The 24,142-nt window shown below is 55.2% G+C and overlaps 7 protein-coding genes across 7 annotated transcripts; 4 read left to right on the plus strand and 3 right to left on the minus strand.

Moving 5' to 3' along the window:
• Positions 1-195: 195 nt before the first annotated feature.
• Positions 196-4,771, minus strand: B0H18DRAFT_517791 (uncharacterized protein). The gene is made up of 7 exons (XM_048038400.1): positions 4,702-4,771; positions 4,212-4,626; positions 3,326-4,144; positions 2,419-3,263; positions 1,282-2,360; positions 409-1,225; positions 196-341 (listed from the first exon to the last, which is right to left on the minus strand). Exons 2-7 carry the CDS (start codon positions 4,285-4,287, stop codon positions 246-248), a joined length of 3,732 nt encoding a protein of 1,243 aa, XP_047891294.1. The 5' UTR covers positions 4,288-4,626; positions 4,702-4,771; the 3' UTR covers positions 196-245.
• A 609-nt stretch (positions 4,772-5,380) lies between these two features.
• Positions 5,381-10,518, minus strand: B0H18DRAFT_1120927 (glycoside hydrolase family 38 protein; the record flags this gene model as incomplete). Its single annotated transcript, XM_048034236.1, has 26 exons — positions 5,381-5,435; positions 5,486-5,861; positions 5,913-6,011; positions 6,060-6,195; positions 6,244-6,368; positions 6,417-6,497; positions 6,551-6,572; positions 6,632-6,762; positions 6,821-6,897; positions 6,951-7,050; positions 7,108-7,448; positions 7,497-7,515; positions 7,570-7,578; positions 7,633-7,735; positions 7,791-7,843; positions 7,892-7,919; positions 7,975-7,996; positions 8,050-8,177; positions 8,229-8,312; positions 8,371-8,453; positions 8,490-8,566; positions 8,622-8,630; positions 8,690-9,091; positions 9,141-9,466; positions 9,524-9,735; positions 10,164-10,518. 26 exons carry the CDS (start codon positions 10,516-10,518, stop codon positions 5,381-5,383), a joined length of 3,453 nt encoding a protein of 1,150 aa, XP_047891295.1.
• A 462-nt stretch (positions 10,519-10,980) lies between these two features.
• On the plus strand, positions 10,981-12,322 carry B0H18DRAFT_517870 (uncharacterized protein). Its single transcript, XM_048038401.1, has one exon. It carries the CDS (start codon positions 11,369-11,371, stop codon positions 12,161-12,163), a length of 795 nt encoding a protein of 264 aa, XP_047891296.1. The 5' UTR covers positions 10,981-11,368; the 3' UTR covers positions 12,164-12,322.
• On the plus strand, positions 12,187-14,980 carry B0H18DRAFT_1018106 (uncharacterized protein; the record flags this gene model as incomplete). Its single annotated transcript, XM_048029349.1, has 1 exon — positions 12,187-14,980. A coding segment is annotated over exon 1 (2,123 nt), but the record flags the coding sequence as incomplete, so codon positions are not given.
• Positions 14,981-16,392: 1,412 nt separating this feature from the next.
• On the plus strand, positions 16,393-18,795 carry B0H18DRAFT_1184919 (amine oxidase; the record flags this gene model as incomplete). Its single annotated transcript, XM_048036004.1, has 8 exons — positions 16,393-16,464; positions 16,492-16,795; positions 16,847-16,933; positions 16,981-17,159; positions 17,265-17,585; positions 17,648-17,704; positions 17,940-18,204; positions 18,257-18,795. The coding sequence occupies 8 exons, from the start codon at positions 16,393-16,395 to the stop codon at positions 18,388-18,390; spliced, it is 1,419 nt and encodes a 472-aa protein (XP_047891298.1). The 3' UTR covers positions 18,391-18,795.
• A 109-nt stretch (positions 18,796-18,904) lies between these two features.
• B0H18DRAFT_1120930 (beta-lactamase/transpeptidase-like protein) lies at positions 18,905-21,058 on the minus strand (the record flags this gene model as incomplete). Its single annotated transcript, XM_048034237.1, has 6 exons — positions 18,905-19,636; positions 19,705-19,893; positions 19,953-20,201; positions 20,263-20,371; positions 20,433-20,674; positions 20,744-21,058. 6 exons carry the CDS (start codon positions 21,056-21,058, stop codon positions 18,905-18,907), a joined length of 1,836 nt encoding a protein of 611 aa, XP_047891299.1.
• A 1,029-nt stretch (positions 21,059-22,087) lies between these two features.
• Positions 22,088-24,132, plus strand: B0H18DRAFT_879479 (glycoside hydrolase superfamily; the record flags this gene model as incomplete). The annotated part of the gene is made up of 9 exons (XM_048040700.1): positions 22,088-22,177; positions 22,234-22,433; positions 22,490-22,971; positions 23,030-23,229; positions 23,282-23,342; positions 23,407-23,455; positions 23,518-23,632; positions 23,724-23,945; positions 24,004-24,132. 9 exons carry the CDS (start codon positions 22,088-22,090, stop codon positions 24,130-24,132), a joined length of 1,548 nt encoding a protein of 515 aa, XP_047891300.1.
• Positions 24,133-24,142: the final 10 nt, after the last annotated feature.

Genomic DNA, 24,142 nt, shown 5'->3' on the forward strand with positions numbered 1-24,142 from the left:
GGCTGAGTGCCGTCACTGTCGCCCCACTTGCTACACTTGCGCTACACTCGCGCGCGCGCGAAAAAATTGGATGGTCCGCTTCGAAGTACTGGTACTAAGAGATTCCGCAATTGAGACTGCAACAGGGCTTTTTACATGTAAATAGGTATCATGGAAGATGTGAATAGTCGTTTTAGTCGTATTAATTCATGCGAGTCGTGGATCCAAACGTGGACTCGGCAGTACTAGTAGCGGCGCCCACAGTGTTATAGGGGGTGTTCAGTGTCTGAGGGACTAACCAGCTTCTCAATGTCATCTGAAATGCTTCGGCCAAGCCGCTGGTGCACTGGCAGGTTAGGCCGCTGCAGAGGACTAAGCGTCAGCCTTCAATTCGCCCTGCACTTGGCGGCAACTTGAAATGGAACTCACCAGTTCATAAGTCTCGGCTTGCGGACTCTGCAGATCGCCAGGCGCATAGTCGTCCAACACTTCCGTGTCACGATCAGCGCCATCCACGTCAATCCCGTACCGCAATCCTTTTCCTTCTGTAGCGTCTTCCCACCATCCCAGCTTGAACCACGTCCCTTGCAGCCGTTTCTCGAGCATATTGGTCGACACCTGTTGTGAGTCAGGTTCCTTCAGCTCTGGTAGGTTAAGCAATTCGCTCCCCGCTAGAAGACTCATGCGCGATGCGATGGAGTAGGGCGGACGCGGAAGAACGCCCGTAGTTTTCAGCGTGAACGAGACCGTCACGACACAGACGAATATCCCCGCCAGTAGTCCTTCCAGGATGCGTGCAGGTTTGGGCTCGATGAAGATGCGCTGCTGCGGAGCTGCCAAGACGCTTGACACTGCCGTTTTCCCGTCCGCAGGGACTCGCATGTAAAAGTCGGCGAGGCGCGCGAAATATTGCGACCATTGGGACTGGACAGCAGTGATCAGAGAGTCTTGGTCGAGCAGGGTGTCCATGTCTGACATGTTGGCAGTGATGGCGGTGAACAGGTAGTCGAACGGGCCGCTGTGGAAGAGTTCATACGGTACGTCGCCGGAGAATGCCTCGTTGGCACTGTTGTTGCGAGTATAGGCCAAGTCGGTAATAGAGTCCAGTGAGGGCAAGCCACTGAAGATGAGTGGCATTTGGCTGAACTCATCAATCGTTGTGATGTCTTGCTCCGAAGCTCGGTTGACCGCCAAGACGTGGTAACCCGTGGGGGAGTCTATAGCCAAGTCCACCTCCATCGTAGATCTGCAACAGTTCATCCGTGAGCTAATCAAATCGAATGTCACGGGGAGACGACCCACTGAGTCATGGTATAGTTGCATGCAATGAGATTTATATCGTCGCTGCGCACGAAAAGAAAGAAGATAGTTGAGCAGTTGAGCTGTACGTCATTACCATCACTGCGTCCGGGGACAGGAAAAACAGCGCCTGCATAGCTGGTTTCGTCCAAGGTGACGACGTAGTCCAAGCCGCTAGTTCCCGCTCCTCCATAGTCGGCTACACAGGGGATCTGCGGTAGAACGACGAAAGTACCAGTGCTAGCGTTGCCGCCGCGCTTGATATATGGTGGAGCAGTGCAGTTGACGAGGTCGCTGTGCAGGACGGGAAGGCGCGCCGTCAATCTCGAACTAGCCGGCAGATACTGGAAGTTAGGATCCGCGGAGAGCGCACCCACGGCAATCTTGGGGGCCGTCCAGTTGGGTGTCTGTAGGCCCGCATTGACGATGAGCTGTAGTGGGGGAACCTCGTAGCTGTCGTCACCCGACTCGTAGCCAGGAATGTTGGGGTTAAGGAGGGGCGCGGTGATGCCTGTAGCCATGGTATCGGCGAGGGCGGTATTGTTCCAGGCGAACGTGGTATTCAGGCCGACCTGCACACTCGTGACGCGCGTTACCTGATCAATGGTAAACAGACCAGCAACCGCGATCTTCGCGACGAGCAGGAGGAGCACAGCCAAGGTGCTTATGAGCACCATAGGCTGTCGATGCCGGAGCGCGTGGAAAGGTAATGTAATCACCGATTGGTGAAGCGGGTCGTACGTCAGTCGGTTGCCTGATTGAGGAGCGCGGCGCAGGAGCACAAAGGGGTGCATCGCTCGAACTGCAGAGTCGAAGATCTCTATGCCTAGACCCACCAGGAAGAGTATGACCGGCCCAGCGTATGACCATGCATATCTCTGGGCACGGTGTCCGTTGAAATCAACCAGGCCGCTGCGCTTGGAACTGAGCTGCACTAGCAGCTCCAGGACCGCAATGAGGGCTAGAACGATGACTGCCAAAGCGAGTTTCGCTACTGGATATAATACGGGCGGTGTCCAGTCGAATCGATGTTTCGAGCCGTTGGGTGAAACCAACGATTCTGAGGCCGAAGAGTCGGCATCCTATAGCTCGGAGGTAAGAAACGTCTTACTTCGATTCACTTTTGTGAAGATCACGTACCGTCTCATTGGACATAACCATGATGCCCACTGCGCCATTAGGGTCGACTGCCAATTGGTATTTCGAATCGCGTACATGACTGTCTAAGGCATCGGACTTAGCGGCGCCCGTGCCTTCCAGTCTGCGGGCCAAGCCCTCGCTCTCCGCAAGAATTAGGGCGATGGAGCCCAAGGATGACGGGTCTCGAGGAAGGCAGGCACGCGGCCTCCAGAGGACGACGAAGACGGCGATCACAGTCAGAACACAAAGACAAACTTGGATGGCTCTGACAGAGCCGACCCGGCTACTAAGACGTTGGTCCGCGACCGCGGCCGTGCCCTGAAACAGGCCAGATGCGGACGTTGGTTGAATGACGTTCCGCCATATATCGCTAAAGATCTTCTGCGAGCCCTGTGCAATGGCTTCGGCATCCATGAGCTGCTGTGGGTCTAGAAGGAGAAGATGCCGGAGAAGGTGGAACCAAGGACTGTAGTTTCCCACTTCGGTTATGTTAGGAGGAGAAGTTGACCACGGTATGTAGGCAAAAGGGTCGTCGTTGTCGGCGTGTCCTTGCGCCTCGGAGTTCCAAGGCGAGCCAGTCACTCCGTTGTTGTTGTCGATGGTCTGTAAAAGGTATCCACCTCCGGGAAATGATACACTGGAGGCTGTGCCCGCCGCGCGTGGCGTGCGGTTGAAGGCTGCGGTCTCAGCGTCAACAGAGACGACCACGTCCCTGACCGTGTAGCTCGCGACACAGCCGACGGCGGTCGCATAAGCGCAGTTGTTCGGAGGAAGTAGCTGGGTCGCTAGGAGTACAGCAAGGGTGCTAGACCCGACCGTCCAGTTGTACACTTTTCCCGTATAGACTGTGGTACAAACGGCGACATTAGCATGGTCAGACAATGATAACGCGGCTCAAAAGACATACGATAGGGATCCGCAGTGTATGTCCAGTTTCCGGGCTCGTCGACAAACACATCACACGGCACCATTTGCGACACTCCAGCGTATGTGATCGTAACATTCGTGCCATTGTTGGAGAGTGAAACATCGGCCTTCTCGCACGTGAGGTTGGCATTATAGCCTTGCGTCGTCCCCGAAAGAACCATCCCTGGCTCTATGCTACTTGAGTTGAAAGGAGAAATCACGTAGTCATCGGTTATCCATGAGGGTGTCGGGAGCTGTAGTACTGTCCGTGCGAGGTAGCGGCTGAGAGAGTGAGCAATGTCCGCGGTGCCCTCGAGGGATGAACCGTTGTAGGTGCCACTGCGCTGCAAACTAGCGGGGAGGACACGGGGAGTGGGTTCTATGTCCCAGATGCTTGCGGCGACGATCGAGCACACAGCGACGGCCAACGTCCCTAGGGTGGAAACCAGTATGCTGTAGTGTCGCTTGCGTATAGCTAATGCCATTGCTACCAATGGATTTGCACCGGTATAGTCCAGCTGGACGGAGGCATCTGAAGGTACTGGACCTGCGGACATTGATGCCCACGGAGCAAGTTTCTTCACCTCCACTGCGTAGGCCTGCCAAACCCACCCTATCACAATAACGGACGCGATAGGCAGATAAGTGGCTAGATTCTGCAATGTGGTGGTCGGTACTGGGAAGCCCGCGTGCAAGTCTGATAGCCGGACGAAGACCTCTAGCCCTGCCACAGCTCCTAGCAGAACGAGGCCGAAAATCAGCGATGGCCCTAACGACAGAACGAATGGATGCCATAGTGGGGGTGAAGAGGTTTTCCTGTCTATGTACAAGGCAAATCATTGTAAATTAGTGATTTCATCAATATTCAGGCGAATACAGCAATCTACCGTGTGGTCGGCTGCCTCCGAGCTGGTATGGGAGCATCGAATAGATGACTTTCGAGGTAGAAATACTGTGATGCATAGTTCTGGAGTCGACCGATGTGGTTCAACTCGAGGGTCCTGCGTGCCGCCAGATAGTTGAGAGACCTTTTGAAGGATGGGGATTCGGGAACGATAGTGGGTAGGCAACCTAGAGCAGCACCGCCACCCGACCAGGCTCCTTAACTTGATGACTACGCGACACAACGTGCGGTTCAAGGCGGTTGAGGCATGCATCAAATATTATAGCCGTTGTTCCCACGTGCGGTTCACCTATGCTCGTCAGAGTAGACAGTACTTACCTGTTGCGCTCGATGCGGACTCGAGAGAGGGGGGTCGTACCAAGGGGGAAGCAATCCAAATAATCAAAGGCAATCGATCACTGTTTGACGGTAAATCCGATGCCGGGATAAGCATGGCTTTGTGAACAAATTTTACAGTAACACTGCATTCTCACCGTGGTCGGATTGGTGTTTGATGGAGATCGGCAACGTTCGCTTGACATTTCGGCTGACATAGTGGTTGTTTCGCGACTCATACTACACGAATGACATGGGATGGGGCTGCGCCGCTGCGTTCCAATACTTGCTCTCATGAACTACCGCTTTTGATGGTATTGCCCGCATTACTTCTTCAAGACGGCTGAATGTTTATACCTGACATGCGCAGCATTCAACGTCAGTCCGAGTTGCCATGCTACGAAGGTACGCCAACAAACCGCATTTTATGTTCCTCAAACTGGTTGTGCTGACGCCGTTGAGTCAGCAGCTCGCCCAACGATTCATCCACAGGTATGTATGGACGTCATAAGTAGCACTTGGAGGCATGCCTTTCCATCTGACCGCTGACCGCTGAACACAGCTGCATCAGTGTAAGCCAAGCCTATCAAGCACGAATCAGGGCGATTCAAGAAGCCCAGTGCGTATGCTATTGGTAGATTCACGCATGAGAGCGTAGAACATCAGTCAGTAGCTAGTTGTTGAGATACGCAGAAAGTCTGATTGTACACACAAGAAACTCCATACAAAGCCGCTTGACCGGTAATGTCCTCTGTTTTACAAGATACAAAGATGGGCAAGCCGCTAGATCGACGCAAAGGGATCAGTGCGAGGTATGATGGGCATCATCATGCTTGCTTAGACCGAGGACGGTTTGTCGATTGTGATCCAGTTATCGGGGCCTTCACTGACACTACATAACTGTGAGCGAGGACAGCCACTTCATCAGGTCAGTGAACTCACGCATGGGTGTCAGATCGGCCCAGGACAATCTTGATCGTTTTGACCTCGAAGCCGTGAAAGTTGAGCTTCACGGCATGGTGTGCGTGATCTTCAGCGTCAAAGAAGGACAGCTCTGCTTCCTCGTCCTCAAGCAAGTTAGTCGCCAAAACTTTGGACACTGGGATGTTTTTAGCAATCTTCAACCATGCTTGGGCATGACCACCGAATGCCTCGTAAATCCGCAGAACCACCGTCGTCGGCCCGCTCTTAGAATCGAATTGATCGTCTAATCCGCGCTTCACGGTCTCCAGGAAAACGTTCCGAGCCCCCTCCACTGCGAAGGGCGGTGTTTTGAGAAGCATCGGGGATTGAACTCCACTCTCTGCCACGAAGCGCACTACGATGCAAAGTAAGGTGCGAAGCCGTTCATGCAACTGTTTGGACTTACTGTGTAAAGGTGAATTGAACAACTGCGCTGCTTGCGGGACATCTGACTCCAGGAAGTGACCAGCATGTGGCATGACGGCCCACGAGAACTCATGTATCCCTATGACTAGATTAGCATGCAAGTTCGTTTGAAGTAAGGATTGCCTACCTTGGTCCTGGTTCTCGTCAGGAGCCGTAGACGCTCGCAGAAGAGAGATGCGGAGGACGTTTCCACGGCAAGAGAAACCATACTTAGATTCAGACAGGATAGCGACGCCATAACCGAATTCGCTCAGGTCGGCGTACTGAAGCTTTGTCAGTAGCGTACATAGGGGCATGTCTCGCGCACAGACCTTATGACCACACACTTCAAACTTCGCCATATCCCAAGTCGTGTTGTTGTGCGTAGGCCTCTGCACATATCCAAACTGCATCTCATAGGTCGCCATGTCATTGTGAAGGTTGAGCGGGAGCTCGACTATTGATTGTGAGCCCACGATTGCAGCTGATAGAGATGTATACTTACATTTCAGGAACTCGTGCTTCTCATGCCAATCCACGACGGCATCAAATACGAACGTCGAACGCGAGTCTTTCTTCATCGATGCTGACGACATGGTTTGAGCCTCGACAATTGCTGGAGTGAAACATGGTACTCACCAGTGATAGCGTCGAGGGAGATCTGTAACGGAGTAGTCAGACCTGCGTTTTACAATGATCATGGCGCGATGTGCAACCTACCGTCACATTGATGGTACTCTGGCGGTACTTGATCTCAGACTTGATCGAAGCTCGCAGAGGACCCTCTGCAACGACAGAGATGTTGGAGAACTCAAGCGGTTGAACAGTCTCAAGGTGGTGAATCTCGACATCTATCCGTAAAAAACGAGTCAGTCGGTAGTCAGTCACAAGTTGGTTGGACTATCGCACCCCATGCGTCCCAGTAGTTCGGTCTGTCGTGGAAAATGACGAGTCCACCAGTCTGACCCGAGGTCAGGAGCTCACGGCTATCCCGCGACCGTCAGTGCGCTCTACAGATCATCGGAATTTGAGTAATCACCCGAGTTCGACATCTAGCAAGCTGGAGATCCTGCCCTCTGAGATGGTAAGCTGCACACTGGAGTTCCGCAACACGAAATGACCCGATCCATTCGTGAAGACTGATCGTGATAAATAAGCTCAGCGACAGGTGTCGGATGAAGAGGAGATGCACTCACCGGAGACTGGCATGCAGTCGGCGAACAGGCCTGACGACGCCGCCAACTGGCCTCCCTCCGAGCAGTCCATCAGTGCATAGCCATAGCTTCCGTCCTTCGAAGCTTGAACGACTTGCGCTTTCAGCTTGGCCGCACCAGAGGTGAGAGGGACCTTGACGACGTCGCGCCGAGCAAGATGCGTAGTGTTGAAACCCATGAGGGTCCCACGTCTGCTCAGAGCAGCGGTCTTGGATAATGGGTACGACTCGGGGAAGATGGCCGACCATGCCTCCTCGAGGAGCTGCGTGCCTTCCTTCCGGACTTCGGCATACAGCTTCTCGGCGTCCTCATAGGCCATTCCACTGACAATCCAGTGAGAAATGATGAGGCGCTACGTTAAACATGCTTACATGGCAGAACCCGGGAGCACTGTAGTCGGTCATTTCAGAGAGGCTGCCATACGCAAGCGAGAGCACCACGCACCATCATGGACTGTGATGGAGCGAGTCAGCTACCGGCTGGCTGAAAGGAACGCATGGAACGTACATTGGTTCAACAAGACCTTCTCCCAACAATCGTTGATCTTCTCATTCGGGTAGACGTAGTCACGCTTGTGGAACTTGTACAGCGACGCAAGTGTCGTCAGCAACTATGTCAATAGTCAGACCTCTGATTCTGAACGAGACCTCGCCTAACAGGCTTACTTCGACGTCCTTCAACAAGATTTCGGACTTGCGGTTGCCCTTCTTGATAGAGCCTACACCGATACTTAGACCATATCCCCAGATTATACTGCAGTACGTACCGTGTGAGGTGTAGGTCCCCCGATGGAACTACCACAAATGGTTGAGCGTCATACGAAGTAACATCGATTTGTGGAAATCTCACTTCAAGGTACAACTCTCCGTTCCTGGAATACGACATCAGTTACCAACCACCTAACCAGCATATCGAACAACTCACCAGTTGGGCAGCTTCTTTCCGGCATCGGACTTCTTCGCAACGACGTCGAAGAACTCATCAACCGAGTGCCCCATGTTGACAGGCGGAATTTCGCGCGAGTTGTTTGAGGTTGCACGCATGCGACGGAGCTAAAATGTTACTGTGAGCAGCTATATAATACTTCAGGAAAGGCAACGTACATTCTCCAACATCTTGGCGAGCGGGCCTCCTCCACCGTCGCCATTACCGAAAACGAGCAGCGAGACATCCGAGGATTCGAGGTTCTGACAGATAAGAAGTCTGTCTGTCGGTTGCATATATGGAGCAAAGCGTATAACTGACCTTATGGTTGGTGACACCCTTGTTGACATCGCCTACAGTGGCTTGAGCTGTATACGTATCTACGAACACGCTCATCAGTTGGTCTGAGCAACTATCAGTGATGTGATAGTGGTACTGACCGACGGGTGTCATGTGACAAAGGACCTGCGTTCCATCAATGCCGACCCAGTTGAACGTCGAATGCGGGAATGTGTTGCTGAAAACTCAATGCTTAAAAATACGTGTACCGGGCTCGTAATGGGGTTGCTCACATGTTATTCCTGAAAAGAACACCTCAATCATCGCCCTCTTGCACTCATCAGAAATTTGTATCACTTACCAGCTCAGCTTCTGCGTGAAGAAGTACTTCATGCCAGCCTGGCGGATCAACTGCGGTAGCGCGCCCGTCAAACCGAACGAGTCTGGCAACCACGCCGTCTCACACCTCTTCCCGAACTTGCTCTCGAAATACCTTTGGCCGAGTATGAACTGGCGCGCAAGAGCCTCGCCGCTCGGCATGTTCGAGTCATTCTCGACCCACGATCCGCCGACGGGATGGAAGCGCCCCGCGAGGACCTGCGTCTTGACACGTTCGAACAGCGGCGGGTAGAGCTGCTCGAGCCACTTGTACTGCTGCGCCTGCGAGCAGGTAAAGCGGTGCTCGGGGTATCGCTCCATTAGATCGACCTGTGTGGACCAGGAACGCGCAACCTTCTGTTGCGTCACTCGGTAAGGCCAGAGCCTGTGGCAGGTCAGTACTCGAAGGATGGTCCAACGGAGAGAGGACTGACCAAGCAGTATCGATGTGGCAATGGCCAATGCCCCAAATGGTCGCTTCCTCCGCGCCTTCCTCGTATATCTTGTCGCCCTTATTGGCCCATCCCTCGCCAAACACCGCTTCTGCGAGCTTACGCGAACTAGCAATGCTCCCGAGATCGTCCTTGTCGAATGTGTTCATGATCGTGTTCGCGGTGACGAGGGCCTTGTTCTGCAAGGATGTATTGCCGGGCAGCGTCTCGGAGATCTCGCGCAAGGTCGTGAAGTCCCATAGGAGCTGCCACGCGTCTTGGTTTGGCACTACCAGGTCGGCCGTCGCGAGCCGGAAGTACCTGTTCATCTGCAATTGTGCGCAGGGTGTCAGCAAGACGCTGGGAATATACTGCGGAAAACGTACGTCGGGATGCTCGATGGTGTCGCCGTTCCAGGGAATACCAAACATGCCGTTGCAGGACGACTCGACGATGAAGTCGAGCTTCCGGGCCTTGCGCGCTTCGGACGGAAGGATGAATTCGACGCGACGATCGCCGCCCCATCCGCCTGTGATGCCCTGCAGGGGTGTGCCATCGGTGGTGAAGATCATCGCCTCACAGTCGGGGTCAAACTCGACTACAACAGTGCGATTAGCTAGGCCTAAATGCCTCATAGGCCGAAGACACCTACATTGGACCACTTCATACTGGTCCCAGTACGCTGGCAGAGTCACGGAGACCTTCCACCAGTGGTTTGTCTGTTTCCTTCATTAGCGTCTGTTCGATTGGAACCATTCTAAAAGAGGAAGTAATATGTAGGCCTCGCCTCGCAGGTGAGTATGCATCCTGCATAAATATCTGACGCTTGTGAGCTGACTGGCTCCCATCCGAGCGCTTTCCACTGTGGGCAGGAGGTCCTATGCTGCTACTGGCGGGAGAAGGGTGCAATATTCGCTTTCCAATCATGGTAGATGCTGCGTGTGTTACACCCATGCCCTCATGCTCACAAGCGTAGCGAGACACGATGCTAATGAGACATTCCCGTTGACAAAGTTACCGACTTACCCCTGACCAAACCGTCAAACTTATGTGATGCAGAGTACAAGATGTAGGACGTACACGATGGTCCAAATGAATCTCCCTTCTTGGCCGGCTTGAACTTCTGCTTCATAGCCTCCTCGAACGACGGCTTCGACAGGCCCGGCGCGCTCCAGACCTGAAGCTTGATGTAGGCAGAATCATCGACGCGATGGTGGTACAGGACTTGCGAAAGGTTAACATCCGCGTAGTGACCGCCGTTGAAAGTGCCCAAACGGCCTTGGGTCAAGTGTTTGATCCACTTCGCTCCCGTACCATAGTTGGTCTGGGGATAGTCGACACTGGCAGGAGCATGACATCCATGCCCGTGGTGGTGGGACATCTTGCTTGGCTGAACGTAGTTTGTTCACTCAGCACCGTAGCGGTCGATGTTGAGCAAGAAATGAATAGTACGCCTGCGCCGGGGCAACGAACGTAACCACGCGGTTACTATACGGATAGTGAGATAAGCGGAACTGGCGACCTAGATACCAGGTGAACATACGTATCTGTTTTCAGTGTCGTAGACAAAGGGGCTGCAGCGACACAAGCTCCAGGTATGGGTTGGCACAGTCGGAAGAGAGTCGTACGTGTGGGGCAACGTGGGCGTTCTACGTTCAACGTTCAGCGCTCAGCACATTGGTGCAGGGTACATATACTACCTAGGCCTGCTATATATGGTGATTGAACATCCCAACAGGCGCCATATCGGGCCGGGATCTCGGTCAGCTGCTCAGTTACTTACTTGAAGTGGAGACAATTACACCATATACTCAACATACTTATACCAGTACTCGTGTATTGTACGTGTCCAATTGCCTCGAACGGCGGACTGTTACTGTAGGAGGCAAAGGCAGACAGTGAAGAGCTATCCTGGAGCTATCACAGAACCCTGTGATCAAGAAGTTGTGTCAGAAGTTGTGATGATTGAAGTGCCGAGAACTTGCAGTGTCACCGAAACTGCTCCTGCTCTCGACCTCCTCCTCTTCGCCATCGCCATCTATTCATCCTTCCTCCCCGCGTCTTCGCGGTGCATTCTCAGCCGTAGCAAGCTACCACCTTTCTGGCATGTTTCCAAACCTTTGAACTTCATCTCACCACTGGACGCTACGTACTGCGATACATGACTATTCCGTCAAGTCATTTCCATTCGGCGCCGCAATAGTAGTCTTTCCCAGAGAAGTTGTGCTTAAATGGCGAAGAAGAGCTCCCAAACGGCCGAAATGCACCAGTCTCGCCCCTCGCAGTCGGGCATCCCTGTCTTTACCCCACGCAAACCGCAGAGCGCACTCCCGAGCACGCTTTCTACCCCCCAGCTGGGCCTCGTATCTTCTACACGACACCTCTCCGTGAGTGGTAGTCCGACACATCCAAGTCCCAGCTCGTCGTCGTCTAGCACGAACGGCGGCATCACACCCTTTCGCTCGTTTCGCAGCCTCTTCTCTACTGCGTCAGGTTCGTCCAAGAACCCACCTAATCCGACCCCTCCTGTCGCTTCTCCAAAAGCATCCTTCCCTGCAGCCGCGCTCGGGTCTATACGACGTTCCATCGGAGGCGACCGCAGCGTCTCAGCTCCGAACCTTCGCCAGGAGCCGTCGTATGAAGACACGCCCGTGCTGCAGATCGACCTGCCGCGACCGGACTTTGAGGCGTTCATGCACGGCGCCGGTCTGTCGCAGCGCGAGCCTTCCAAGTCTGCGGCACCAACCCCACCGTCTTCGTTTCCGAGCTGGACACCCTCTGCGTCACAGCTCAGGACACCATCGACGACAGGGTTCACTGAGCATCGGCAGACCATACAGCAGGACCGGAGCCCGCCACGTCCGCGCCGGGATGCGCTGCCCAAGGACTCGCGGTTCTCGAGACCCGTCACGGAGCCTTCGTTCGTGCGGGCTCCCAATGTTGGTGCCCCAGTGCAGTCGAATTGCCCGACCTCTTCTGCACAGGCGCAGCATCCAGATGGTGAGCAACACATGAGTACATCTTAGCGTGTTACTAAATTATACACCAAGGCTTCGTGCCCTCCCCTTCGCCCTCACCAGCGGTCAACCCAACCGACCTCTCCACCATCATCGAGGCCGAGAACTCCGGCCTGTCCAAACACCTTCCGCCGCTTGATTCTTCTCAAGAGGGGGACACGTCTCCGTCGTCTGACGACGATGCTGCTGACCCTGAAGAGGACACGCTCGACCCGAAGCTCCTTCACGCATCTTCTCGGAACCGATCGGCACGGACGCCACCGTCGAAGGAGAGCTCTGTGCTCGACCTCTCGACTTCCAAGGTGACGAGCGAGGTTCTGCAAGCGATGGGAGGTGCAGGTCCCGACCGCACGCAGGGTTGGTTGGACGGCGTGGTCGTGGATGATCGGGAGCGGGACCCGTTAGCAGAGAGCGGGAACACTGGCGACGGCGACGTCAGCTTCAACCTGAGCGAGCTCGATCCTGACCTTGCAGCCCTCCTATCGCCGAACCGACTCGTTAGCCCGAGCACGGAGCCTGCGTTTCAGTTTGGCACGGACAGCCTGCCTGCGCCACCGTCGCCCAACGAGACTCCAGCCGCTACGTCTCTATCCGAGTCACCCCGTCGCCCTACGTTCTCGCGTACCCCGCCTAGGTCGTCACCTCCGCGACAGCCCGAACCATTGCGGATGCCCAAGTCACGCACGGCTCCTAATCTACCGTCTTCACTGTCTTCTCGGCCCAACAACCGCTCTGTTTCTGACCGCCCAGCCGTTCAACGATCACAATCAGACTCGCCTCCGCTCGTGGTCCCCAGCGCCGCTCGCGCTATATCGCACAGTCCTGAGAGACCGGCGACAGCGACTGAGGGCCAGCCGCGCGAGACCCTCGACCACTACGCATCTCGCAGACCTCATACTGGCACTGGGGACTCTTCCGCGAGTGCACTCCGCAGGTCTGCGATCAGCCGTCTGCTTAGCCCTGCACGCCTCGGCCCTCACGTGACCCCACCGTCCCGCCCACCGTCACGGACCTCCCCCAGGCTGCCGCAGGATGCTTCGCTTTCTCCTCCCATATCGCGCCCGTCCTCTGCTGCGGGGATCTCTTCCGCCCGCCTGCAGGCCGCCACGCGCTCGAGCCTCGATGTAAGACCCGGTACAGCCGAGGGTTCGCGCCCGCCCGCCACGCCGCTCCGCTACCGCAAGCGTAGCCTGAGTGCCGTCGAGGCGGGCCGGTCAGCTCTTTCTGGGCGCGAGTACCCTCGTGCACACCCCTCACGTCCTACAGCCGAATGGCTCGGCCCGCAGACCGCAAAAGCATTCGCTGCTGCAGGGCTGCTCGACCAGAGCTACGCACGAGATCGAGAGAGCCCCAGCCTCGGCCGACGCACGCCCTCTCGCTTCGGCACCACGAGGAGCAGCATCGACGACTCGCGCTCACGCTACGTCCCTTCGCGGATGGCCTTCTCGGAGGCAGGCTCTGCCGGATCCTGGACGCGCGGTGAGACCCCGAGCGTGTCGCGGAGAGGGAGTATAGTGCGGACTCCAGCGTTGACAGCGACGGCATCAGAGCTCGGGAGCCTGGAGACGCCCCGCACGACGTTCTCGGCTGCGTCGACCGCGCCGACGTCTGTGTCGGCGTCATCCTCAGCGCATCTGCAAAGTGAGCTACAGTCTCTGCAGGAACAGCACCAAATCGAGACGGGGGCCTTGCTGAGCGCACTTGCGGATAGCCAGCGAACAGCGAAGGTACTGAGGGAGGAGAACACGCAGCTTCGGGACCGGCTAGCGGAGATAGAGTTCAAGTTGGCCGGAGCCATGGAGGAGGTCCAGAAGTTGCAGTCCGCCCCACCTCCCTCTTCGCAACTTGGTTCCCGGGTCAGCCATTCACGCTACGGCTCTGTAACGGCAGAGCGAGTGAGCCGTGTGGGAAGTCGCAGTCCGCGCAAACAGTCCGTCTTGCGGGAATACGAATCTCCTGAGGGGTCATGCTCTTCTCCGTCGTCAGAGCACAGCCGTACCGTCGTGCCAGCTGTAGCCAACCACGCGGAACTTGAGCCCTACCTTGACACCCGCCGTTTCAACAAGCGTATGAGCACCTCGTCTTCTCTGTTCCACGGGCCGCCAAGTAACATGAGTATGCTCATGCACGAGGAGGCTCTGTCAGCTGCTGGCTCTGGGACAGGCGAACGTGATCATTCCGTCGTATTCTCGAGTCGACCGCAATCACCAGCCTCGCCGACGCTGGTTCTGGCGAAGCTGAGCACCGGTCCTCTTCCCATTGCAGGTCTTGAGGAGAAGGTGAGACCAGAACTGGGGAACATCTCCCCGACTACTGCCGACTTCTCGATGGCTACGTCTTCGCCGGGCAGCTTGAACCTACGACCTGAACATGAGCTGCATCTGGAGGACATGCCGAGTTTCGAGTTAAATCCCGACCAGGACGACGATGACCAGTATGACACTGGTCATCTGTAAGTAGAGTATACATCAGTCTATTTTGCTGTCATATTCGCATTCGCATTCGCATCTGTCATCGCATCCACACTCGCATCGACATACTTGCTTCCGATTTCGTGTACAACCTTGGGGAACACTTTAGCATTTCGGTTCGCAGTTCTCGCACATACACACTTGAAAGATTCCCTGTTACATTACTGATACCATTCGATATTCATGGGTGAGAACCCCCCGTCTTCGCGAGCATATGATTACCATGCGCAGCAGGTGCTTGTATAGGACACTATGTCTGCATTCGCTGCAGAGCTGTCTGTAAAAGTATGATCTTGTTTGACACGTCGTGCCATATTCTGAGTTCTTCATTACTCGAGCAAGTCTGGCTATACATGCTGCATAAGCTTACAGCATGGGAGCTCGAAGCCTGAAGGCCTGAAGGCCTGACGCGGACGCCGCAAGATGGCGAGTAACCGTGGCCCGGCCGTTGTACGTCCGAGTGGCAGGCAATCTACTTACTTGCGTGCATGTTTGCGCTAGCTCGAATTGCATCTGTGTTGATACCGCCGATTTGCCAGCTGCAGGGACCATTTAATGTCATGATGTCGGTATAGTACATATTTGGAACCCCTTCCTCCTCCGCCTGCTCCTCCTCCCAGCGTGAACTTGCCTTCATGTTGAATGTGGCTGGCTGAATTGACATCTATTTGTTGCTGCCGTTGTGGCGCACGTCTGTTCGGTTTCCTTGTACAAACTCCACTTCAACTCTATCTGTAATCTAGCTTCTGTTCTGTCACAACCTGTAAAGGACAACTTATATGAGAAACGCATGCACAACGGCCAGAGTGTCACTGAGCCAGCGCTGCAAAGTCTATCAGAGAACTGCAACTATCTTCCCGGGAGTCTCTCGATTACCCCCATTCATTTGCTCCGGATCCCGCATGTGCCACGGTCAGTTCGTCTCGGATTTACGCCCAAGTGCGCCGGCCATGGCACCGTATCTCCATAGGCGATGCTTTCATGAGGTACAGTATTCCGCACATAATCTTCCTTATGAAAGCATTCATTGACATCATGCTGCTCCCGTCAAGTACGTACCGGTGCCGTATACGATCCGCCACGGCCGCCGGTGTCAGTCAACCGTCGACAGAAGGCCAGGTACCTCAGACACACACGATGTTACTTGGTGACCATTCATCCCCGTGGCCTCAGCTCACTGGGCTTGAGATCCGCCCGATTGACTGTCCTTATCTCTTTACCTCAGGGCATGGCACTCGAGACGCCGTCTCATAGCGCTGCCAGGCCGAGAAGACAGCGTCAAGGGTTCAAATTGTGTCTTTGCGGCGCGAACCCCACTCTGCTTGCGGAGCAACTTAGCGGTTGGTGAGACGGTCTTACACAGTGCGACAGTGCGACACCGCCTGTGCGAAAGAGCTTCCTTTCTCACTCTGAAGCGGTGGCTTCCCACTGCATGAATGATGGTGGTCACCAAGTGGTCACATCTGCAATACTTCGAAATGGTATGTTTTGTGGCAAATACCTCTTGTCGAGCGATAGTTTTAGTCCAGGGGTCAGGTGATTGTTCTATCGGTGAGTTTCATTGTCCGTAAATGTGCAGCTCAGCGGTGTTACACCGCGTCACTGAGCGAACCACGCACGCGTTGATGCAAGCCCCGAAGGTTCCGTTGCTCAACTCTGTATCTGGTGTCCTACATGCGCTTGGCTTATCGTGTGCATATAAGGCTGCCAGGGTTTGCATTCCCCGCAGGGCTGCTACGCAGACTAGCCCTCCTCACACGACCCAACATGCTGCGCGCTACGCTCGCGTTACCTCTCCTTCTACTCGGATTGGTCACATCTGCCGTCCACCTGCCGTTAGTACGACCCTCTCAGGAACTCCTCGAGCCGTCCGGAGCACGGAAAGACGCTACGGTGCTCATTCTTGGGGGAGGCGTCGCCGGGGTGACCGCGGCACGGACCCTCCATGAACAGGGCATCGACGACTTCATCATAATAGAAGCGAGAGACGAGCTCGGCGGTCGCCTCATGAGCCATTCATTTGGTGCACCTAGCAGGAAGTTCGCTGTCGAGCTCGGTGCGAATTGGGTGCAGGGTACGCAGACCGGCAATGGGGCTGAAAATCCCATATGGGCTCTGGCGAAGAAGCACAACGTCACGACCCGCTCGAGCGAGTACTTCGGTAGTATTTGTAAGTTGTTTTAACATCGTATTGTACGACAAAGTGCTGAATGAAGCTTAGCGACATATGACGACTCGGGAGCGTCCGACTTCCGCGATATCTTCGACGCTTCGATTGAAGATTTCCATAAACTAGTTGCCTCAGCGGGTACGTCTTAACATCTTTGTGCGACGAGAGCACTTGGGTTTGATCAGTATGTGCCGTCATAGGTGGTCGAGTTCCAAAGAGACTTGTCGATATGTCAGCACGCGGCGGTTACTCACTCACGGGCTCACACCCGGAATCCAAACATCAAATGGCGTCCGAATACTACCAATTCGACTGGGAGTTCGGTACCACTCCAGAAGAGACCTCATGGCTAGCTTCTTCATGGGTGCATAATTCCACTCAATCGCCTTCCCGTGGTGGTAGACTCGCCGCATAGGTCTAGGCGGAGGTCAGTACCGCCGCTTTGAAATGAGGCTGATTCTTAACTTAGGCACATAACTACACGTTCGACCCGGCGTCTGGTGGGTTCTCGTATGAGAACCTTCTCTCAGTTGACCAGCGTGGCTTCAAGACGCTGATTCAGGCGGAGGCGAGGGAATCATTGAATCCAGCCCAAGTTCGACTGAACTCGACAGTCAGCGAGATCAACTCCTCGAAACACGGTGTGAAGGTTACGCTCACAGATGGGCATGTACTCCGCGCGGACTACGCCCTCTGTACCTTCAGCCTTGGTGTCCTACAACACAGCGACGTGAAGTTCGTCCCTCCTTTACCGGCATGGAAGCGGGAGGCCATCCATAGCATGTCGATGGTAAGCGCGCGCCACTTTGGTTTTGATCGTCCTTGAAGATGTAGGTGACGATGGATCTGCAGGGTACGTATACGAAGATCTTCCTGCAGTTCCCAGAAAAGTTCTGGTTCGATACGGAGGTACGTCAACAGTGCCCGATCGATCCATAGATCGTGTTCTCGATGACATGTCCGCTCTGGCAGATGGCGCTATATGCCGACTACGAGCGCGGACGGTAACCTGTCTGGCAAAGCCTGGACCATCCGTCGTTCCTTCCTGGTTCCGGGATCCTTGTGGTAACTGTCACAGTGAGTTGGTCTTGGAAGTCGCGCTGCGATTGCGGAGATGACTGACATACAAATAACGCCCTCTCAGGGCGACTTCTCCAAGCGCATCGAGTCACTGCCCGATTCGTACGTTCAATCGGAAGTGATGGACGTCCTGCAAATGATGTTTCCCGAGGTGGATGTGCCCGAGCCTACCGACTTCTACTTCCAACGCTGGCACAGCGACCCGCTGTTCCGCGGATCGTACTCGAATTGGCCGGCGGCTTTCCTCAGCGAACATCAAGGCAACTTGCGCGCGAACGTGGACGAGAGACTTTGGTTCGCGGGCGAGGCAACCAGTCGGAAATACTTTGGTGCGCACGCTGACGGTTCGCAGCGGATACGGTGTTAATGAAACTGCGACAGGGTACCTGCACGGTGCTTACACGGAAGGTGAAGCCATAGGGCAAACGTTGGCGGAGTGCATCCAGGGAGGCGGATGCTTCGGGCTCGAGCACATCGACCGCGTGCAGAATGCGAGGCCGTATGACATTATCTAGGAAGTTTCGCGACTGAGTGAGGCTGATGATACCCGAATATCCTCATGCATGTATGTTAGTTCTGTATGCCCCCTCTGTCGTAGTAGTACCGGGCCATGGTCATTGGAAGTATGTAGGTAGTCATTTACACCATCATCGATTCGTGGGCCACCGTGTGTACTCAGCAATGTCGGATCCAGATGCAACTCATTTGCGTCAGCCTTCGATGTGTGGGACAGTTGAGAAAGTGCATGTATGGTACTGCACAGCTGCTGACACGGGGGTCTGCAGTCGACGGCGTGTACATGAACGATGACCGGTGAGCGCTAGCTCACATCATGAGCCTGGCGTTCAACAAGCTTGTTCCCTTCAGATCTGGAGATTTCGACTCCTCGGGTGAACACCGACGAGAATTCTGGCGAATGATTGCATTTGAGGTTACGGACCATCAGCTGTTCTCTTTCCCAGAGAACTTGCGACTCTTCACTGAAGAATCAGTCGACGCGCCTACGCTCGAGCTCGTGCCAAGTTCAATTCACTCGATTTTCTGGAACCACACGTCTGCTACTTCGTTCAAGGGCCCTTCCCTTAGCGTCCTACCCTCCTCGCCAGTAACGTTCACGATGCCGCAGCCCACGACGACTCCGGCGCGGACGACGCACTGCACGTCCATCGTCGAGCCTTCCTCGACGCGGTACACGAAGGGCGTCGTATCCTTGCCGTAGCCATCCGGAAAGAGAGCAATGAACTCCAGATCCCACGCGTCGAGCTTCTCGCCCGGGGCCAGAGATTCGACGTCACGTCGAGGGCGCTCAGTGGGATCCGGCGTGAGTCGGATGTGCGAAGACGTGAATCGAGGGTAGGCCGCATACAGTCCGGGGTGCTCCCCGAGCTCATCACAGGCGGCGAAGTCGGCGAGGACGCGGTCGCAGTACCCCGTCTTCGTCGTCGGCGCGCACAGGGTGAAGTTGCCGTACGCTGCGTTCGCGTATATGCCCGTATATCGGGTCAGCGAGGCCGCGAGCACGACTGTGGTAATCTCCTCGTAAGATCCGTCCAGAGTTGACGTGTCATTCTCTCGTCGGTGTATGTCAGAATCCACGACGCGCGGTAGCTTCAGGACGTCTTCGATCACGCGATACGCGACCTTGTGGTACGCTTCCTGGGGCAGGTCTGCATTCGAGAGGGCGACGACGCCCAGCCTGGCGGAAGGAAGGAAGAGCACTTCACTCAGGTGAGAAGGCATGCGTCCGGTGTGGCTAATAATCTATCGCGTGTGCGCACATTAGCATTCCACAACGCGAATACTTATGTGATTCAGGAGACCGAACGTACGTCGTGTCCCTGAAACGAAGTTCGCTCCCAACCCATACCGTAGCCCTTGACAGCCGTATAGGAGTAACGCGGAGCGCCGGTCACGACTGCGTGAGCTGTCGTCATCTCCTCATAGATAGATCGCGGTATGACAGTCAGGTTCGTCTCCGGGTCTACGCCTTCATTCAGGAGGGTCGCGATCCATTTGCTCTACTCGTTCAGCTGTCATAAGCTCACAATACCAGACCATGCAATCGCGGCTGACTTACCATATCGATCACGTTGGAGACAATCCCTGCAGGACCGTCCCATGCTTTTGATGCGTTGTTGCCCAACCAGAGAGGTAAACGCCTCCCAGATGCAGTCCAGCTTTGGCTGAGCCGACCGGTCGACATCGCTTCTGCGCGTGAATATGTACTGGATGTCATGCCGAGTGGCAGGAAAATCCGCTCAGTGACGAAGTCTTCGTACGGCATGGCAGAGTAGGTCGAGATTAGGTGAGCCCCGATGGTATAGAACTGCGACGCGATCATTAGCTCGGCTCAGACTATGTTTGAAGACAGTGATTCATGTGCGTACTAGATTAGTGTATGAGAATCGTTCTCTGAGTTCGTAGGCCGGTCGTAAGTGCTCCATGTGTTCTAGAATAGATACGGGTGACTCGTAATCGCCGTAGACGAAGTCCTGGCTACGAGGACGATGGCATGTCAGTTGTGCTCCAATGACAAGCCTCATTTGAGATCACTAACCTGCCTATCCCTGACATGTGCAATAAAACATCCCGAAAGCTGGCTTGGGATCTGGCCCAAGAATCCGCGAATAACGGTGGATCGTCCGCGCGAAAGACATCTTGGATCTTCGTTTCGAAGTCGACTCGGTCCACTTTATGCGGAAGTGCTGTGACATTCCGTCCCAGCGCGTAGTCCTCCATGAGAATACCCAGCGCTGCCACCAGGAAGGCCTTGGAGCATGACCCAATGTTGAAGAGAGTCTACGTAAAGCACTATGGCGGTAAGCAACGTCGTCCAACCGAGATGCATTCGAGGCAAATGTCATTTACATCAACACTCGTGGGGTCTGCGTCTTCCGTCATACGCCCCCATGCAGCCCAGTCAGTCTGCACCTCGCCCGTGTCCGACAACCGGACTGCAGCGATAGAAAGCCCGGGAACTCCCTCCTCCCTCAGTGTCTTGTGCGCGTAGGCATCTACGTCGGGCGTTATCGCCCAATGTTTACCTTCGTCTGCGGCCAGGTCACTGCTGAGAGAAACATGACGACCGAAGGCCGAGAGGTTCAGGAAACGATACAAAGGGAGGAACGCCAATCCTATGATCGCCGGTGGTAGAGCTACCAGCAATCTCGGGCGTAGCAGCATCCTGGCTCCCGTTCAGCAGGCGGCCTTCATCTAAAGTCGTTGGATTGCCACCAGACTTTCACGGTGCAGTGGCAGGTTGGGTCAACATGGGCTGGGAGCGACCGCGCCGCCGCTGCCAGCGGGGATAGACATGCCTGAGATCTAGATCTGACCCGCCCATTTCGACGTTTCGGACGAGAATGGCAATCACGCCGGGCCACGTGCCACGCCTCCTCCTCCCAGTTTCTGTCAAGTTAGCGCATCGATCTCCAGGCGAGCGTATCTACTATCGCTTGACATTAACTTGACGAAATACTGGCATACCGACCACATCATCGCTGCTCAGAGTGTTTTCATCCGCGGACCGCTCTGTGGTTCTGTGTCTGACTGTAGTCGGGACTTGGTTGCAACCGCCGCGGCGCCCATTCATTCAAAAGGATGTGGCAGTTAACGTTCCCCTTGCGCACCACCGATTGGTCTCGAAGCCGTGTTAGATGAAATAGGCTAGCGACTACTACAGCTACAGTAACTGTTGCACCCAAAAGATCTCGGGCTCGGTCTTTGACACTTCCTCGGCGACCCATTTCAACATGCCAGTCACGGTGGTGTCCATCGGTCTGCGCCGTGACTATGGCATCTCGCGACAGAGTGGATGTGATGGTGTCTTGCTATGCATTGTACTCCTGCCATATATGTGTGCAGTATGGCGTGCACACTGAACTTCGGAATATAGGCCGTGTCCAAGTTTGGCGAAAGCCTCCGAGACCGTGTGTCGACATGGGCACAACCAACGATCTGAGCCGAAGTTGGCGTTGGGTTGTTGTATGTTTCCAGGGACACGAGCTCGATTGTAGTCTTTCTGTGATTGAACTCGGATAGGTGGTCAGAGTGCATGTGGTGCGTTCTTCAACCATGTGTCTCAACCGTCGGCTGACAGCAGGGAAGACACGCCACATTGCTACCGCACGAGCGTATATAAAGCGCAGCACCCAGCCCACACAAAGCTCGGGAACCTCATTGTTAGCTTGGACTGCACTTCGAGTGGCTGACATGTTAGGCAGCGTTCTCGCAGCTTGTGCGTTGGCAGCCTCCGCGCTCGCTGCAACTCCGGCAGAGTGGCAGCAAAGGTCGATCTACCAGGTATGTTTCTCGCTTTGCACTGCAACACTTCTAATGTCTTGGATTCTGTATTTCAGCTTGTAACGGACCGTTTTGCTACCTCTGATGGCTCCTCGCCAACATGCGACACCGAAGACCGCATCTATTGCGGCGGTTCATGGCAGGGGGTCATCAACCAGCTCGATTACATCCAATACATGGGTTTCGACGCCATTTGGATCTCACCCATCGTTGCCAACCTCGAGGGCAGCACCGGTGATGGCTACTCCTACCACGGGTAATGCGTTCTTCACACATCCTCTCAATCCGCTCACTTCCCTTGTACACCGCCAGGTATTGGACTGTGGACCAGAACGCATTAAATGAGCACTTCGGCACCGCGTCCGATTTGAATAATCTCGCCACAGCCCTGCACGACCGCGGGATGTACCTGATGGTCGACATCGTCGTAAACCACATGGCCGCGAACACGCTCCCGCCGGACTACTCCACCCTCACGCCCTTCAACGCGGAGTCGAGCTTCCACACCTTCTGCTGGGTCACGGACTACAACAACCAGACGAACGTCGAGCAGTGCTGGCTCGGCGACAGCAATGTCCCGCTCGTGGACTGCAACACCGAGGACGATGGCGTCATCGACTTTTTCCACAACTGGGTCGGGGAGCTGCGGAGCAACTACAGCGTTGACGGCTTCAGGATCGACACCTTGAAGCATGTCAGGAAGGATTTCTGGCCGGACTTCCAGACGGCTGCGGGTGTGTATGCCGTCGGGGAAGTCTTTGAGGGCGATGTGAATTATGTCGCGCCCTATACCAGTGAGGGATTTGACTGCTCACGCACCGAACATCTCCGATTGAGCGCTTATTTACACAGAGGTTCTCGATGGGGTGTTGGACTATCCGACGTATTACCAACTCACGTCCGCCTTCGAGTCGACGAGCGGCTCACTCCAGAACCTCGTCAATGTTGTACAACAGGCACAGTCCGCATACGAGAACCAACTCTTCACAGTCGGCACATTCCTCGAGAACCAGGATAACCCTCGTTTCCAGAGCATAACCACAGACCAAGGAGTGAGTGTTCCAGGCGCTGGTTCCGTTTGCGCTAACTGGGCGTTCTCCTCAGTTGGTGAAGAATGCGATGACATGGCCGCTCATCGCAGACGGTATCCCCATCCTGTACTACGGTACGTCAGACGCACCACCGTCGTCAGCATGTTTGCCCTGCGTAGTCTGACCGGAGCCGCGTAGGCCAGGAACAAGGCTATACCGGTAGCAACGATCCCTACAACCGCGAAGCGTGCGTCGCTCCCTTGCCCCCACGCCGCGTCTTCCCCTTATTCTAATCATGTCTGCTACTAGCCTCTGGCTTTCAGGGTACGTAATAGAGGACAAGCCCCTCGTGCACCACGTCCGCATCCTCAACGCAGCGCGCAAAGCCGCCATCGCCACCTCCAGCAGCTATCTCTCCACCGCCGTACGTACATCCCATCTCCCTCAGGCTCATCTATCATATCTCATGGCTTCGCCCGCTATCCAACTGGATGCTCTGCTCGCTCGGTTTGTAGGTCACCTTCCCGTCGGTAGGCGGCAACACCCTCGCAGTATCCAAGTACCCCATGCTCTCGCTCCTCACCAACGTCGGCGCGAGCGGCACGCCGGCATGGGACGTCTCCTCGGGGACCGGCTACTCCTCGGGCACGGAACTCATCGACGTCCTCACGTGCACGACGTACACCGCGGGCAGCGGTGGGAGCGTCAGTGTCACCGGGAGCGGAGGCAACCCTGTCGTGAGTATCTGGGCTATGTGCTGTCAGGTGGCGAGGCTGACGGACTATGGATGTCTAGATTCTCCTCCCGACGGGTGCGTTCAACACTACGTACTGCAGTGCGCTCGCTGGAACGCACTCGACGAGCTCGCACACCGTCGCGGTGACATTCGAGGTGGAGTATGATACCGTGTACGGCGGTCAGTGAAGGATCCCGT

The sequence above is a fragment of the Fomitopsis serialis genome (assembly GCF_022376445.1).
Source record: "Fomitopsis serialis strain Sig1Antser10 chromosome Unknown B0H18scaffold_54, whole genome shotgun sequence".
In the NCBI taxonomy this organism is placed as follows: domain Eukaryota; kingdom Fungi; phylum Basidiomycota; class Agaricomycetes; order Polyporales; family Fomitopsidaceae; genus Fomitopsis; species Fomitopsis serialis.